Genomic DNA, 15,853 nt, shown 5'->3' on the forward strand with positions numbered 1-15,853 from the left:
TGAAATTGAATTATACGGTTATATGAAATAATGGAATCTTTGCTGATTGGGCGGTTTCTTATTCCAATATTATCATCACATTTTTTCAGGAAAGTCTTTTGGATCATTGGACTGCAATACATGTTGCCTTTGTAGCACCTAAATGAATCATTTCGAGTTGTTAGAGCATATATATATATATATATCTTAATAAAGAGACAACATAATTTTGAATCTGTAACAATTAAGCCGCTCTTTTTTTTCTCTTTTCCCAATCTCTTTGGTTATTCTCTCTTAGCCACTACATTTTTTACCAGTAGCTCAACGTTTTCCCTATTTTTTTCACTTTTACGTTCTCAGAATCTTTCTGACTTAAAAATGTGGCAAAATTTATTTTTTACCTTCTCTTCTTTTCTTCTCCCTTTCTTTTTCTCTCTCGCATTTTCTCCTTCTCTCTCAACACTCTCTCTCTCCCTCCTTTTCTCTTAATAAAGAGAGAATATAATTTTCAATGTGTAACAATTAAGTCGCTCTTTTTTTTTTTTTTTCCCAATCTCTTTGATCATTCTCTCTTTGCCACTACATTTTTTACCAGTAGCTCAACGTTTTCCCTATGTTTTTCACTTTTACGTTCTCAGAAACTTTCTGGCTTTTTTAAAAATGTGGCTGAATTTTATTTTTTTCCTTCTCTTCTTTTCTTCTCCCTTTCTTTTTCTCTCTCTCATCTTCTCCTTCTCTCCCAACACTCTCTCTCTCCCTCCCTCTCTGTTTCCCTCTCTTTCTCTCCATCTCTCTCAATAAAGAGAACATAATTTTGAGTGTGTAGCAATTATGTTGTCTTTTTTTTCCTTTGCCAATCTCTTTGACTATTCTCTCCTTCCCACTACATTTTTCCAGTAGCTCAACGTTTTTCTCTATTTTTTTTTCACTGTTACGTTCTCAGACTTTTTCTGACTTCTTTAAAAATGTGGCTGAATTTTGTTTCTTCCACCTTCTTTTCTTTTCCTCTCTCTCATCCTCTCCTTCTCTCTCTAAACACACACACTCTCTACCTTCTCTCTCTCTCTCTCTCTCTCTCTCTCTCTCTCTCACACACTCTATCTCTATCTCTCTATCTATCTCTCATTGTCTCACTCACTTTCTCTTTCTCCCTCTCCCCCTCGCTCTATCTTGATTTCCCTCTCAATGTCTCACTCATTCAGTCACTTTCTCTCTATCCCTCTTCTCTCTCACTTTTATTGTTTTCTTTTTTCTTTCTCTCTGCTCATCTGTATTCATAGTAACTCAACTGTTTCTACACATTTATTTGTCTCACCATCACGTTCTAACATACTCTTTCTGACTTGTTCCACTTTTCTTTGGCTGACACTTCTCATCTTTCTCTCTCTTCCACCTTTCTCACCGGCACTTTCTCACACATCCTCTCCCTTTTTGTTCTCATTCTATCTATTTTTTTTTTATTATAAACGTATATCAATACTAAGTGTATTGTTAGCACTCAACCAGTTTCACTATCGTCCTAACACACATTTTTCTTTCATTCTCTCCCTCACTATTACTCTTATTGTTCTCCCTTTTAGCTCTTTACCCCTACTCTTTCTACAAATTTCCAGAACTCTTTTTACATTATTTATGTATTGTCACACTGTTCTATCACATAGTTTCTAACGTTTGTTGCCAGATTCTTCTCTATCCTCTCTCTAATATTTTACCGAAATTATGCACAGATTATCAACTGAATAAATATCAATTGCGGTCGCATTTTTTGGTGTTAAGAATAATAAATACTACATAATATTGAATTTTTATTACCTCTTATCTTTTTGAAGGATAAGTTGCAATGTGAATTCAAAACAAAGGTAAACGGGAGTAGTGCATAATTGCGATTAACAACGAAGTAAAGAATTTAGCGAAAAGCATATCATTTATTAAAAATCTTTAAGGTCTTATTCATCCGTTTGTTGTTTTCCGAATATGTAGAAGCGGAGAAAATTTTTCCAACTTATCATCTAATTCAAATATAATGGATTCCAATCCGTTTTTTTTATATTAAAATTACGATCGCAATCGCGCAAAACGAATTGAAATTCTTCTATGTCAAATTTGAACTGTATTTTCTGTACTTTCTTCGTAAACTTGGAAAGTTAAAAAATATTTTTAAATTGTTAACACCATCAACTTTATCAACAAATTGTTTGGCTGAGATTAGATAAATTATTTATTTGAAAATTTCCAAAGCAATTAGTTATTTCTCCTCATAGTACACTTTCCTCCTTGTTTATAAGATAAAACAGGTAATTCAAATGAACTCGCGCCCGTGACTACAACCTGAAACCGGAAAGGTCGGTATGGTCGTGGAAGGGGCTGTCCAGACGTTGGAATAATTTTCTAAGACGCCTCAGAAGGCAGGGATGGCCGGGACGAAACGGACCACAATGGTAAGTCTTTCACCAGTCGTACCTTGTTTACAGTTAGGCTCGATGTCAACTAATTTTATGTATTTATGGAACAATTTTCCACAAAACTTGTATAAACTGAATTGTTACTAGGTACCAATTTTATTGTTTTTATTAATTTACAAATTATTATGGAATATAATTTTTGAATGTGTAACAACTAAGAGGTTGTTTTTTTTTCTTTTGCCAATCTCTTTGACTATTTTCTCTTTCCTAGTATATTTTATGTGAGTAGGTAAATGTTGTTCTCTATTTTTTTATGTTTCTCACTGGTACATTTTAACAGACTCTTTTTGACTTTTTTTTAAATCTAGCTGAATCTTTTTTCTTCCACCTTCTCTCTCTCTCTCTCTCTCTCTCTCTCTCTCTCTCTCTCTTTCTCTCTCTCACTCTCTCCCTATTTTTCCGTATCTCGGTTTTTGCCGCCCCCATTTCTCTCCTAGCTATTTTTTATCAACATCTCTAACACTCTCTTTTTCTAGCTCTTTTTCTGACTTTCTCTGTGTTTTTTTAAAACTATTATTATTAAACTTATTCTATCTTTTAACACTGTGCGCAGTACAATATATTTTATATAATTTTTACTTGTTCTTGTTTTATAATTCTTAACATTCTTTCTTGGCATTATAGGAAATTTCCTCACTTTACTTCAGCTGAGGCATGTTGGCCGAGCCACCGTCATAATAAAATAAAATTAAATAATAAAATAAAATGCCATAATGAAATATAATTTAAAAATTGCTAAAATTTAGTTATTTCATTCGTAGAGGAAAAAAAACGAATTGTAACAAAGCAAATCGCAGAAAAACTTATGTTTCTCAAGAATTATGATCTGTTCATTCTTATAATAATTGAAAATTTGAACTAGAAATTTAAATAAATAATTTTATTCGAATACATTTTTAAGAAATTAAACTATAGTCTTTTATAAATAAAAAATGTTTGAAAAATAATGTTGAAGCATAAATGAAATTGAATTATACGGTTATATGAAATAATGGAATCTTTGCTGATTGGGCGGTTTCTTATTCCAATATTATCATCACATTTTTTCAGGAAAGTCTTTTGGATCATTGGACTGCAATACATGTTGCCTTTGTAGCACCTAAATGAATCATTTCGAGTTGTTAGAGCAATTATAAATTATAACATTTTAGGAATCGAAGTCAACATCCAATCGATTAGATAAAATTAATAGAAGGAAAATTTTTATCTGCCTCGGCCACCTAAAGACCTCCGTGCTAATGAACATTCTAGACAAATGTTTTTTTGAGTTTGATCTTCTTGAAAAATAAGTATTTTATTTTTACATTTAAAACACAATCGACCACAGATCCGTATTAGTTTTTCATTTATGCATGATATTAATAAAATTGCTTACTGGCTACTAAATGCTTACTTATTGCTTACTAATGTTTCGTTCCCATCTGGGAAATGCAGCAGTCGAAATTTCTCTGTATGTGTGGACAAAATGAGAAAGCGTTGCGCAATAAGTTTCTTGTGAAGGTTGTCAGTCTCTTGCGTTTACGCCTTGTCAAACTCAATTGGAAGGACCATTGCAAAATTGCGTCTGTTGGTCAACCAGACCGAGTTTCAGAATGGCAGATCGCCAGAAAATGTGAAAAAAGAAAAAATCAAAATCCCGGTTGGATATTCTTTCCATGTTGAAGTTGTTTATAAATATTTAAGAAAAGATAAAATAAACAAGCGAATGAAACTTCTTTCTTAAGCCAAGCGCCCTCTAACAATGTAAAATTGAAACAATATACTTTTAAATTTCGATAATATACAATTATGCAAACTTTCAAATAGAGACGTTTTTTCTAAAAAAAGAACTCTTCAAAGGAAAACAGGTGGATGAAACAAAGCAACAGTCCTTGCAAGAAAACTTCAAAGACTTAAAAAAAATTTAAAACTAGTTGGAACTTATAGATGGGTGCCGCAACGGTTTAGACGTTGACAAGCGCGAGTAAAGTCAAAAATTAGGGAATTTGTTAATTTTTGCACTTTTTACGAAAACTTCAAATTGAGCCGTGGTTTAAGCTCAATTTGAAGTTATCGTAAAAAGTGCAAAAATGAACGTGTTACCGAATTTTTGAATTTACTAACGACATTAAAAAATGAGTAAGGGCCGTCGGTGGCTGCAACGGTTTAGGCGTTGACACGGCGCTCATCACTGTAAGGTAAAGGTCCCGGGTTCGAATCCAGCGGCCCTGCACTCGAAGCCGAAGTTCTTACAAATGGGCTTTTTTTCAAAAACATTGGCACCCCTGGGTTCATATAACATCGTTGTTGAAGTACCCTCGAAAGAAAATACTAGTATAGCAATATGCAGAATAATATGAAGAATAATAAGAAAATTTTATGGACTTTAATGAATGGAATGGTTTAAAAACAAATTGTATTACTTATTCAGAAATCGTGAGATGCGGTCTGGTGTGATGTAGGTTTTTTTTTTTTTTTTTTTTTTTTTTTTTAAATGAATTCCCTGTTCGTTAACGTACAGTGAATTCTCAGTGATTGAATTATTTACATAGGATCATCTGAGTTACTTTTATAAGTTTTTGAAGAAAATAAAACCACTATACTTAAATATAACACATATTCATGACAGGTATTACATCTATATTGGTAGTATTTTTATTTCGATCATAGTATTTTATCGAAGAAGATTATGATTTGTTGATTGGTTCACATTCAATTGAACCTAAATGTCCTTTCATACTTATTTTTGTTAGGTGAAACAGTTATGTATAATCCCCAGTGGACAGAGATTGTTTTTAAAATTATTTTCATTTTATTTTCAGAAAATGTTTCTTTGTCTTCTTCTCGTGGGCTTCGCCTTCGCAACGGGCGACTATACAGAAGAAGCCGCCGTGAAGTTCGCCAAGGAACAGAACGAATTAAGAGGCCAACTAGCCAACATGAACACCCTCGTTTCTTGGAACTACGAGTCAAATCTGACCGAACATAACAAAAAGATAATGGTAATTTTTTTTAAATTTTATTAATGACTTAATATTTTTCACAACGTTGAATGTTTCAGCTTGACACAGCATTGGAAACTTCGATCAAGGTGAAAAAATACTGGGAAGAGACGATCAAATTCCCTTGGCAAACGTTTAAAGATGCCGACCTAAGAAGGCAGTTCAAACAGCTGAGTTTGCTTGGGACCGCTGCTTTGTCCGATGAAAAGAAAAAAGAGGTATTTTTGTATTATAATGCCATCATTTTTAATTTATTACATTTTTATTGATTTTGTGTCACAGTTGAACAAACTCATTAGCGATATGGGCGAAACCTACTCAAAAGCAAAAGTGTGTGACTATAAAGACAGGACCAAATGCGATCTCAGCCTAGAACCAGGTGAAAAATAAACTAAAAATTATACCTAACCTAAATAAACTACCTTTATCAGCATATTTCAAATAACAAGTCAATTACATTGCATAACCAGGTCAAAATTGTATTAATTAATTAATATTAATTACAGTCCACCAGGATAAATTGTTTCCAACACAAGAAAACAAATCACAACAAAAATTTATAAATAAGGATTAATGAAATAAAAATATAAACGACAATTAATGCAAAAACCTATTTTATTGAGTTCTTACTTCTTCAGACTATTGGTCCTTTATGAAGAAGCAACTTCTCCATGAAGTGTTCCTCTGTTTATCGTTTAGCTTAAGAAACCTAAAGATGATGTTTATCCTTAAGTCAAGCGACATACAAAGAAAGAATCTTTGATTAGGTCATGGTGATCTTGATCATACTGCTACCTCTTACGATCAATAGCTAATATCCTTATGTTCCTTCAGTCAAACGGCAAAGAAAGTTAAACATCTTCTTTAGTTTAATAAAAATTTGCTTATTTGGACTACTATCTCTTACAAGCAATAACTATAATTCTCAAGTTTCTTAACCTAAACGACAGGCAAAGCAAAATCCTTCTTTAGATCAGAGAGAATTTGCTTTTCTGCCAAGTACTTCTTAAGACAAATTAGCTAATATCCTTAAGTTCCTTCAGTCAAACGGCAAAGAAAGTTAAAAAATCTTCTTTATTTTTATAAAAACTTGCTTCTTTGGACTATAACGTCCTACAATCAATGGCCATCATCCTTAAGTTCCTAAAGTCAATCGACAAGCAAAGCAAATCATTCTTTAGGTCATAGAGACCTTGGTTTTTCAGACTACTACTACTTATGAGAAATAGCTGTTATCCTTAAGCTTCTTTAGAGAACAAAGCTTAAACCTTGTTCAGTTTAATAAAAACGTACTTCCTTGGACTATTACCTTTTACGATATTATAATTCTTAAGTTCCTTAAGCCAAACGACAAACAGTGCAATTATCTTTTTGAGTTCAACGAGACCTCGTTATTCAGACTACTGCCTGTTATAAGAAATATCTATCATCTTTAAGTTCCTTAAGTCAAACGATAGCAAAACAATAACTTTGAATAGTTTGTTGAAAACTTTCTTCTTTGGACTATATCCTCCTACGATCAATGTCCATCGTCTTTAAGTTTCTAAAGCCAATCGACAAGCAAAGCAAATCCTTCTTTAGATCACAGATACCTTGGTTTTTCAGATTACTACTACTCGTTAGCTATTACCCTTAAGATCCTTTACATCTTTAGAGAACCAAACTTAAACCTTCTTCACTTATGTGGAGTTTCAATCTTCATAGAGTTCATTAGACAGGTGAAGAAAGAAGAAGACTAATTGTTGGGTTTACCAAGCTTCCGTCAACTTATAGTCCCATTGCAGGGTGCAGAAAACGATTAACCTGGAAAAACTATTGTAAAAGCGACTTGGGTTTAAGGTTATGAAGCACATGGCCAGCATACTACATTTAACATGGTGAAAATAGTCATCTCGCTATGGAATGATGGCACTATAAGTTGCCGAAAGCTTGGTGAACCCAACAATTAGTTTGGTTGGCACTCTCAACACGACACGCAAGAATGGCAAAATTACACAGAAGACAAACACTTTAAGTTCTGAAGATGATCTCAATAAAGATCGAAACGTCGGCACGATAAAGAAAATGTTTCTCTGAAACCTATATCACACCAGACCGCATCTCACGATTTCTGAATAACCAAAAAATAGTCTTCTTCTTTTTCACCTGTCTAATGACCTCCATGAAGATTGAAACTCCATGTAGATTATCTGCATGTCGATCAACAAGCATCATATCTTCTTTACTTTAATAAAAACATACTTCCTTAGGAGATATGACCATCATCTTTAAGTTACTTAATTCAAATGAGAAACAAAGCTAAAGCTTTGTGTCGTTCTTACACAACTTGGTTTTTCAGACTACTAACTCTTACGAGCATCATTATTAAGTTCTTTAAATTAAACTAAAGCCAGAACGAAAACCTGCATAAACTCATTGAGATCATGCTTCTCTAGACTACTGGCCAACACACTTAAATCCCATAATACTTCATATAATTATTATTTCTCTGGTGGTTATTATTTTGTCTGGTGTGACGTAGGTTTTAGAAAAACATTCTCTTTATCGTGCCAACGTTTCCATCTTTATTGAGATCATCCTCAGGGCTCAAAGTGTTTGTTTTCTGCATAATTGTGTCTTTCTTGTGTGTCGTATTGAGAGTGCCTTTGGTGTCCATATGTACTTGAAATCTGTTCATAGAATCCCATGTTATGCAAAAGATGGTCCACCACACGTACTTCATATAGTTTACACAATAGTTACGCTAGAAAATTTAGCATTTATCTTTGAAGAATGTAGTTAATGTCTTATTCGTACTACTAGCTTTTCCTTTTTACTTTCTCTTGTTTTTAAAAAGCAATAATTTAGACTTCACTTTTATTGTGTAATGCAGATAAAATTTCCTTGTTAGCTGAAATTAATTATTTGAATTTGGCAATATAATGCATTATTTATTACTTTTTTTTAATTAGCGTATTGTTGCTTATTGCAATAGTAGATTTTTTCTCCGTGAAACAGCACTGAAAAATCAAATAATGTGTTGTAGAACTGCTTCATGTGATGGCGACCAGCCGGGACCCAGAAGAGCTAAAATACTATTGGACAGAATGGAGAGAGGTTTCTGGAAAACAATACAAAGACAAATACCAAAAGATGGTCACCCTGTTGAACGAGGCTGCAGTCCTGAACAGTAATTTTTTTTAAAGTCTCTCACAACGTCGATGTACAACGCTAATTTTGGGTAATCAGATTTTACAGACGCCGCTGAATATTGGAAGCTTGACTTCGAATCGGAAACATTCGACAAGGACCTCGAAGACTTGCTGAAACAGCTCGACCCCCTTTATAAACAGCTGCACGCTTACGTTAGGAGGAAGCTTTACTTGAAATACGGCGAAGAAGTCGTTTCCAAAAAAGGACCGATTCCGGTACACCTTCTGGGCAACATGTGGGCCCAGGATTGGTCCAACGTTTTCGACATTTTGGACCCGTTTCCAAGCTCAGAGGAGAAAAAACAAACTGAAGACCCAGTTACGTTAGAAATGAGAAAACAAGTAAGTTTTGTAAAATATGTATTGACTAGTAATATTTTATTATTGAATTCAAAAACGTTTTGAGTTCGCTTACCTTGATTTACATGACTTCAATCGTTTAAAACAATATAATTATCTAAAGTATGAATAAAATTCAAACAAACGAAATATAAAAAAACTTAAATAATTTTATTTAATTACCAATTTCATGAGGCCTTACTGCTTTATTAGGACGCTATTTGGTACCACGTGATTTGCAATTTTTTTTAAATATTCTTTTTTATCATATTTTTGGCTTTATTTACCTTTCTACTATTGACCAAGTTTGTATTTTCTCACATTATACCTCAATATCATCCTTCAATGCTGCGTTTTTATGTTTTTATAAATAATATTAACGATAAATATGTTTTACAGGGTTTAATGTATTAAAGTTTATTCAGTGTTAATCAAGTGGAGGGATATTATAAATTATATTGATTTGTTTAAACAACAGTTATCATTGTTCTAAACTTTCTGTATGATTTGTTAAAATTCAATAGTATTCATTGTCTACTTTTATTGGGTTATTTCATTTGATCGATTTATTTTAAAAACAACCTTTTTCCATTACTGTTTTGCAATGTCACTAATTGAGTTAAAAATTCGAAATCAATTGTTATCAGATGTTATCAATTGATGCCGTGAGCCATTACGTCAAGATAAAATAGATCGATAGTTGGGTTTTTACGTTGAAAACTAAAAAAATAATAATCTGTTAAATAAAAAATTTAAAAATTCAAAAACTACCATGCACAAACAAATGGTTAATTTACTTATACGCAATCGAAAAACTATTTTTTTATTACAAGTTTTCCTGTACATGGTACTGTGGTAAATATAAAAAGTCGAATCTAATTCACTAAAAAGTTTTAATTAGTGATTCATTAGAAATTTATCTGATTTGTTAATAAATTAATAAAATTTTGAAGGCAAGTGTAGGTAACACATTTCTAGCAATAATATTAATATTATAAAATGCTAAAAGGCTAAGGAATAACAATGAAATGTGGTGTCTATTAGACAATTAATATTAAAGAAACATTTGTTTTCCTACTTATCTTCATGATATGCTAATAAATTAAAATTAGTACAAACGACCTATTCTTCTTTATCGTAAATGTTTTAAATAGATACATCTCATATTTAATATGTTAGTTATTAATGCACTATTATCGTTATGTTAATTACGTTGGAAGTTATAATGTAAAATTTATGATAAAATTATTGATATTTTAAATGCTTTGTTGTTACGAATTACAAAGAAGGACGTAAAATATAAAATTATTTCCTTGTCCATTCATAGATTTTAAATTTTGGCGGTTTCGTATCATTATTCTCGTTAGCAATAACCCCCACCTACATAAAACGGCAGAACTGAAATATTGAAAGATTAAAAAAACTAACTCTGAAAAACGAAAAGTACAAAAAATGAACTATAAACAATAATGTACATAGCACGTGGACCACAATCACACACATAGCGTAAGAAATGTAGAAAGAAACGCAAATAAAAGAAATTAGGAACTAAAACAGCACGGAAGTTCAGGAACGCAATCTGAAAACTAATAATTATAAGATAAAATATTGACAAAGATAAACTCACAACTACACAAATTAACAACAAATCACAGTTACAATTATTTTTTAGTCGTAAAGTGATTCAAACTCTCAGCTCGAGCATGGGTTCAATTTATTTTTAGGAGAGAATTTTTTACCCATCCCTCAATCCCATAAATTCAAAAACAGTTGTGTATATTGAAATATACATATAATCTTTTCTTTAATAACGATTCCTATAAAAAATATTCTATCGTTTCTTTCTCATCTACGTCTTTTTTTCTCTCACATACTTCCGCCCCCTTTTTCACACACATAAAAAAACTCTTTCATTATTCATCCATTATTTTTGTACTTTTTTAAATTTATTTTCTGTCTCTCACATTCTTATTGTGTCATGTTTGTCACGATATTTCTTTCTCTCTCTACGTCTTTTTCTTTTTATCTTTAATTATTTATCGATCTATTTATTTATCGTTTTGTCTGATTACGATTCTGATATTTTTTTCGCCTGTCCAAGTGCACTTCTACTAATTTTCACCCTTATTCGCTTCTCTCTTTTATTATTCTTTCTTTCCTGCTTCTCTTCTTTCTATTTCTTTTTTTTAATCTATATTACAAACTTTGATTTTTTCTCAATTTATTTAATTCTTCTTTTCTTCTTTATTTTGTTTATTCCAACTTTTACCCTATCCTTCAAATTGTCTGTACGCTTTCTTTTTTGTTTCCTTTTCAACATTTAATTTTCAATATAAGTTATAACTACATTATATTTAGTGGTCTATTGACCAAATTACTTCTTTCAATTAATTAAACTTTTTATGTAAGAGTTTGGTTGAAATGAAAAAGTTAGTGTCACTAGCGGGATTCGAACCCACGAACTTCAGCTAAATACGTTGAGATATCATGACTTCGATCCACTCGGACACCAACTCTCCATCTCAACGTACAACCTTTCGAATTTTTCCTCCTTTCTGCCATTTTTCAAATGTCGTATAATCAGGATTCGATTGGTTGGAATCCCGCTCGTGACTCTAGCTTTTTTCATTTTAACCAATATAATTAATTAAGGTTTTTAGTTGAGATGAAAAAAAGTTAATGGCACGAGCGGGATTCGAACCCACGACCTTCGGCTAGATACGCCGCTATTCTACCACCTGAGCTATCGTGACCTCGATCCACTCGAACATCAACTCCCCATCTCAACCCCACCTTATGAGTTTTCCCTCCTTTTGCCATTTTTCAAATATCGTGTATCAAATATCGGTTTGGATTATCGACGACAATTCGAATCCCTCTCGTGCCATTAACTTATTTTCATCTCAAATAAAAACCTTAATTAATTGTAATGATTTAATTGGTCAAGCGGACCACGAAATTAGTGAATTTAACCAATACCTTACATAAAAAGAATAATTAATTCAAAGAACTAATTTGGTCAATCTGACTACTAACCATAATTGATGTAATAAGTAAAACGAAGTTTAACTTCACGAACAGCTCCCCGTGGCCACTTCATATGTCGCCGAGAATCGATTAATTTCAATATGATCTCGTATAGTAATCTCGTTAAATATTGGTCACAGTATGTAGAAATACTTTCTAAAACTAAAAAATATTAAAAGTCTACAAAAATTCGAAAAAGTATGTTTTTCTAACGGACGTTTTTTTAACAAGCTTATAGATTTAACTTCGTCTTGACATTATTCTACTTGAAACTAAAACAAAAAAAGTAGGATGTGTAAATGAATTTGTAAGGTGTCCTTACGGGTTATGAGTGGCCTCTACTACTTTGTATTTTATTATAGCTGCATGAATAAACAGTTTAAAAAATTTAACAATTTCATATAAAAAGACAAGAGCAAATATTAAGAAAAATACATAAAGTTTGGAGCTAAAATCGTTAAATGAAAAGGTCGCATAAACGAATCGCCTCGTAAAAAACTCTCATCTGCCAAGGATCATGAAAAGTTGAACACAACTCAAATCACAAAACAGATCAAATTAACGCTTTCTTTGTATTGTTTTTATTATTCTACTTTAGTTTTAATATTTCTAAGCTAGTTTAATGACAACATATTTTTACTTGCCATTAAAATCTCTCCATTCTATTTTTTCATTAATTGGATTGTAATCCCTTATAACATTGGTAGCAAGTGTTAGGAAAACCTAAGTGACTACTTTTTAAATAATTTAGAGAGTTTTTTGTAGAAATTAATAAAAGTTTTTTTTTCTGTGCGCTGAAACAGGGTTTAATTTCTCTGAAGCCGAATATTATGTTGTTTAACTGTTTAGTAAACTTCCCCTACAACTTTTTTCATTATTTTTTTATCTGAACACATAAGAATTAATTAAATTTAAATATTTCGTTTTTGTTTTAAATGTTTTAGAAAAGAAAGTACGTTTTACGAATTTTCTTGCGCCAGGTTGAACGCTTAATTATACAAATCTTGAAGCTTTTATTATTCTCTAGTATTATCATTATTTTATGCACTTTTATATATACATTTTTAACTGGTTATTTATGCTTTATTTTTAGTTACAAAAAATATTTTAAATGTAGCAATTTTTTATATTTTAAGTGAGTAATGTATAATGAAGACCCACAAGTCATTTTGAAAGCGGTTTTCTATAAATTAACCTTTTATTTTTTTAAATTGCTTTTTTAAAGAATTACACCGCTCTCAAAATGTTCAAACTCGCCGAACAATTTTTCACTTCCCTCAACCTCAGCGCGATGCCAGAAACGTTTTGGGAAAAATCGATCATCGAAAAGCCGAAAGGCGTCGAGCTAACTTGCCACGCGTCAGCATGGGACTTCTACGATGGCAAAGATTTCAGGTGATAAATTTAAAAAACGTCTTCCTTTACCTTTAATAACAGTTTTAATTTCGTACAAATTTAGAATCAAGCAGTGCACCACAGTCGATAAACACCAGTTCCTTGTAGTCCACCACGAGATGGGACACATCCAGTATTTCCTCCAGTACAAGGATCAACCGTACGTTTATAGAGAAGGAGCAAATTCAGGCAATTAAAACTAACTACTCTCAATAATTTAGATTTGATGCAAACTAATAAAATTATGCAGGTTTTCACGAGGCAATCGGTGACATCATGTCACTCTCTGTGGGCACGGAAAAGCACCTGGCTAAACTTGGCCTTCTAAAATTGGAAGAAGAGAGCAAGGAGTCTATGGTTAAATCGCTTATGACAGTCGCGCTTGCCAAATTTGCATTTCTTCCTTTCGGCTACTTGATCGACCAATACCGTTGGGACATTTTCAAGGGGAAGGTCAAACCCGAAAACTACAACTGCGCTTGGTGGGACATGAGGTCGGTATATTAAATCAAATGAAATTAATGCTAAAATACAGCTGTTTTTAACTATAAACCTGTTTGATGTTTAGAGTGAAATACCAAGGCGTGGAACCGCCCGTCCAAAGAAACGAGGAGCAGTTCGACGCCGGTGCCAAATATCACGTCGCAAGTAACGTACCATACGTCAGGTTTGTTTGGATATTGAATCTTAATTATATTCAACAAACGTGTGTGTATGAGTTTGTGAAACTTCATTTCTAAAATTACAGGTACTTCGTCAGCCACGTCCTTCAGTTCCAATTCCAGGAAAGCCTTTGCAAGGCTGCAGGTGAATTCGACCTCAAAGACGCGGCGAAGCAGTACCTCCATCAGTGCGACATTTACAAGAGCACTGCTGCCGGCAATTTGCTCGGGTAATCCGGACAATTTAATAAAAATTGTATGAATTTTTCAATAACGATATCGTTTTTTAGGAAAATGTTGCGTCTCGGTAGCTCGAAACCATGGCCCGAAGCTTTGGAATTGGTGACCGGTACGAAAAAAATGGACGCGTCTTCCGTTCTCAACTATTTCAAACCTCTTTATGATTGGCTCGTTGAAGAGAACAAAAAGACCGACGAGTATGTCGGATGGCAAACACCTGAAAAAGGTAAAAAAAGTTGTTTTGTTTGATTTATTTTAGTAAATATTAAGGTAAGGTTATATTTACTTTTTTGAATATATGATTTGGTAACACTTAAAAGAATAATTATTTTCAGGAGTGTGTGCTGCAGTATAAAGCTTTGATATGAAATTTCTTTGATGTACTTCATTTACAATTAAAAGTTATAAACTGATCTTTAATATACATTTTGTGAACTATTAAATACACAATACTTACATTAATTCCTAATGGAATTTACATATATCTTTGTTTTAAGATGTTTTTTAAATTTCACCCAACCTTACTTTCTTCGTTTTAATTTATATCCAGCAAAGACAAATTAAACGAACGCATTAATTTACCAACACCAAATTGGTCCCTGAAGAAAAATTCCTTTGCTGTTGATAAACAGAAGGAATCTTCTTTCAGTCTATGTAAGTACTCACAAAGGCGCAATAATTGATTTACTATTATTTCCGCAATGGATATAAACTTTGAGAAAGTTATCGGAGTTTATGCCCATGACATTAACAAAAGTTTAAAAAAATTGAAAAAAATACAAAAATAAATAAACACTATTTACAGGTGGGGGTGAATCACACCCCAATTGATACATTGTTGGAATAAAATATTTATAATTCAATAAAGCTAAAGTCCGATTTAAATTTTTATGCTAATTTTAGAAACGACTAGTTACCTGAGAGGTTACCTAAAGCCTCAATTTTCTTGAGATATAAAAGGAGTGGTAATTGAAAGAAAAAGTCCGCTGGAGTTTGCTTCGCCTCTTCTTGGTGGCAGGAAGTTTAAATAATATTAATAATTTAAAAATACAATATAATATTTAAATACTCATATTTGGGCTTTGTTACGAATTTCGTTGGAAACAGGGCTATTATACTGCTTTTACTTGTAGATATCACACGAAATTGATTTAATATATTAGCTTGAACAATATAACTTACACTGCCCATGAAGAAAACTGTTCTGTTGTCATGATCACAAAAATGTAAACTGTCCATTAATAAAAACTGACTACATGGTTTTTTCACGAAAAATGCCCAATTTTGTAAATGCATCTTTTCTCAGCCTTTTAAGTCGCAGACCTGCTCTAGGACTCATTTTTTAACAGCGTCAGTAAATTCGAAAATTCGGGAACATGTTCATTTTTGGACTTTTTACGAAAACATAAAATTGAGCTGTGGAGCCAGGAAATCACCCTAGACCGACACTCTTTAGCAAACGATAGAAAATTTTAATAAGCTTTCAATTGGTCACCTTCTACTTTCCCTGATTTCTCAACGGTTTTTTGTTATTTGCCATTTTTAGGCAAAAACGTTGTTCAAAGCTTATTGAAACT

General features: G+C 32.4%; 1 protein-coding gene across 1 annotated transcript; it reads left to right on the top strand.

Moving 5' to 3' along the window:
* The first annotated feature begins 2,311 nt into the window (after positions 1–2,311).
* On the top strand, positions 2,312–14,760 carry LOC106672985 (angiotensin-converting enzyme-like). The gene is made up of 13 exons (XM_014404855.2): positions 2,312–2,417; positions 5,243–5,422; positions 5,482–5,640; positions 5,705–5,801; positions 8,448–8,591; positions 8,651–8,955; positions 13,205–13,374; positions 13,439–13,563; positions 13,625–13,868; positions 13,943–14,041; positions 14,123–14,266; positions 14,327–14,502; positions 14,612–14,760. The coding sequence occupies exons 1-13, from the start codon at positions 2,391–2,393 to the stop codon at positions 14,629–14,631; spliced, it is 1,890 nt and encodes a 629-aa protein (XP_014260341.1). The 5' UTR covers positions 2,312–2,390; the 3' UTR covers positions 14,632–14,760.
* Positions 14,761–15,853: the final 1,093 nt, after the last annotated feature.

The sequence above is a fragment of the Cimex lectularius genome, unplaced genomic scaffold, assembly GCF_000648675.2.
Source record: "Cimex lectularius strain Harlan isolate CLEC.00 unplaced genomic scaffold, Clec_2.1 scaffold416, whole genome shotgun sequence".
Taxonomy (NCBI): Eukaryota; Metazoa; Arthropoda; class Insecta; order Hemiptera; family Cimicidae; genus Cimex; species Cimex lectularius.